This window comes from Opisthorchis viverrini, assembly GCF_000715545.1.
Source record: "Opisthorchis viverrini unplaced genomic scaffold opera_v5_3651, whole genome shotgun sequence".
Classification (NCBI taxonomy): Eukaryota; Metazoa; Platyhelminthes; class Trematoda; order Opisthorchiida; family Opisthorchiidae; genus Opisthorchis; species Opisthorchis viverrini.
The window spans coordinates 1-1,072 of NW_008756153.1; the positions used below are offsets into that span (position 1 = coordinate 1).

The window sequence follows — 1,072 nt, forward strand, 5'->3', positions numbered from 1 at the left end:
CTTCTGATCTGTATTATGGCCATCCTCAATAGTGCACTAACAATAGGCAATTATCCCATTGGCAAGCTCAGGAAACTGGACATATTCTGGTAGAAAATGCTGATCTTATGTGCACTTCTGCTCTCCTATTGCCTAGTTTCTTTGATGTATTTTATCTATCATTTTCTGTTTTATTTACTTAATGAATATTATTGTATTTACTTTTTACTTGTATTTGTTAATTTAAAATCGTGTATTACAGAGTTAAAACTATTTGCGATTTATAACGCGCAAGAACAAAATTTAGCTGGCTGTGATGCTAAAGAGAATGCAATGCTCTGTTGGTCACACATATTGATCACAATAAGATATTGACAATCAAGTTAGCAGCAATGTTTTTTCTTACCTTTGAATATTTAGTCGGCATATATGTCAAGTTATTGGGGCATTTTATTCATTCCGCTGTTGACACATTTTGTCTTTGACATATTAGATTTGGTATGTTTTAAATGCACGTTACGATACCAGGGGTGTCAACTCTTTTGGCAGCAATGTGCTTTTAAGTTGGCCGATTATGTAGTCAAATGATCCATCAGTTTAGAGACTAACAAAAATGGCAGCTGGTTGCAATTCATTTTATCAAGTGCGTCTGCAACTTACCTGACTTGTAATCATCGAAGCTCGTGTGTCTTGCATCAAAAGATACTGCAACTGGCCCATAAAACCCGACAGCTTGAAGCAATGCATCCTCGTCAAAATATGGCAGAATCACATGACCGGTAATTTGAACTGCCCGTTTGCTCCTGTCATAGGCACATTGAGGGTTAGGCACGTCGGTGATGTTTGAAATATATGGATAGTCTTGGTCCAGTTGCAAGCCACCGTTATTTTTTACGTATTTGAAGGCGTTTGGTGCATCACCGCCATTGCATCCCTCATTTGCACCCTCATGACTGCAGTCGACCAGTTGTTGAACGGACAGAGTTTCAAGTCTGTCATTATGTATATAGTGGTGACCTTCTATAGCACCTGCGGCACCAAATGCCCAACAGCAGCCACACGGCCCTTGACGCTGAACAGGCGTCACAGCTCC

The 1,072-nt window shown here is 39.8% G+C and overlaps 1 protein-coding gene across 1 annotated transcript; it reads right to left on the bottom strand.

Annotated features, from left to right (window-relative positions):
* Positions 1-643: 643 nt before the first annotated feature.
* On the bottom strand, positions 644-970 carry T265_16043 (hypothetical protein; the record flags this gene model as incomplete). Its single annotated transcript, XM_009179533.1, has 1 exon — positions 644-970. A coding segment is annotated over one exon (327 nt), but the record flags the coding sequence as incomplete, so codon positions are not given.
* Between the last annotated feature and the right edge of the window lie 102 nt (positions 971-1,072).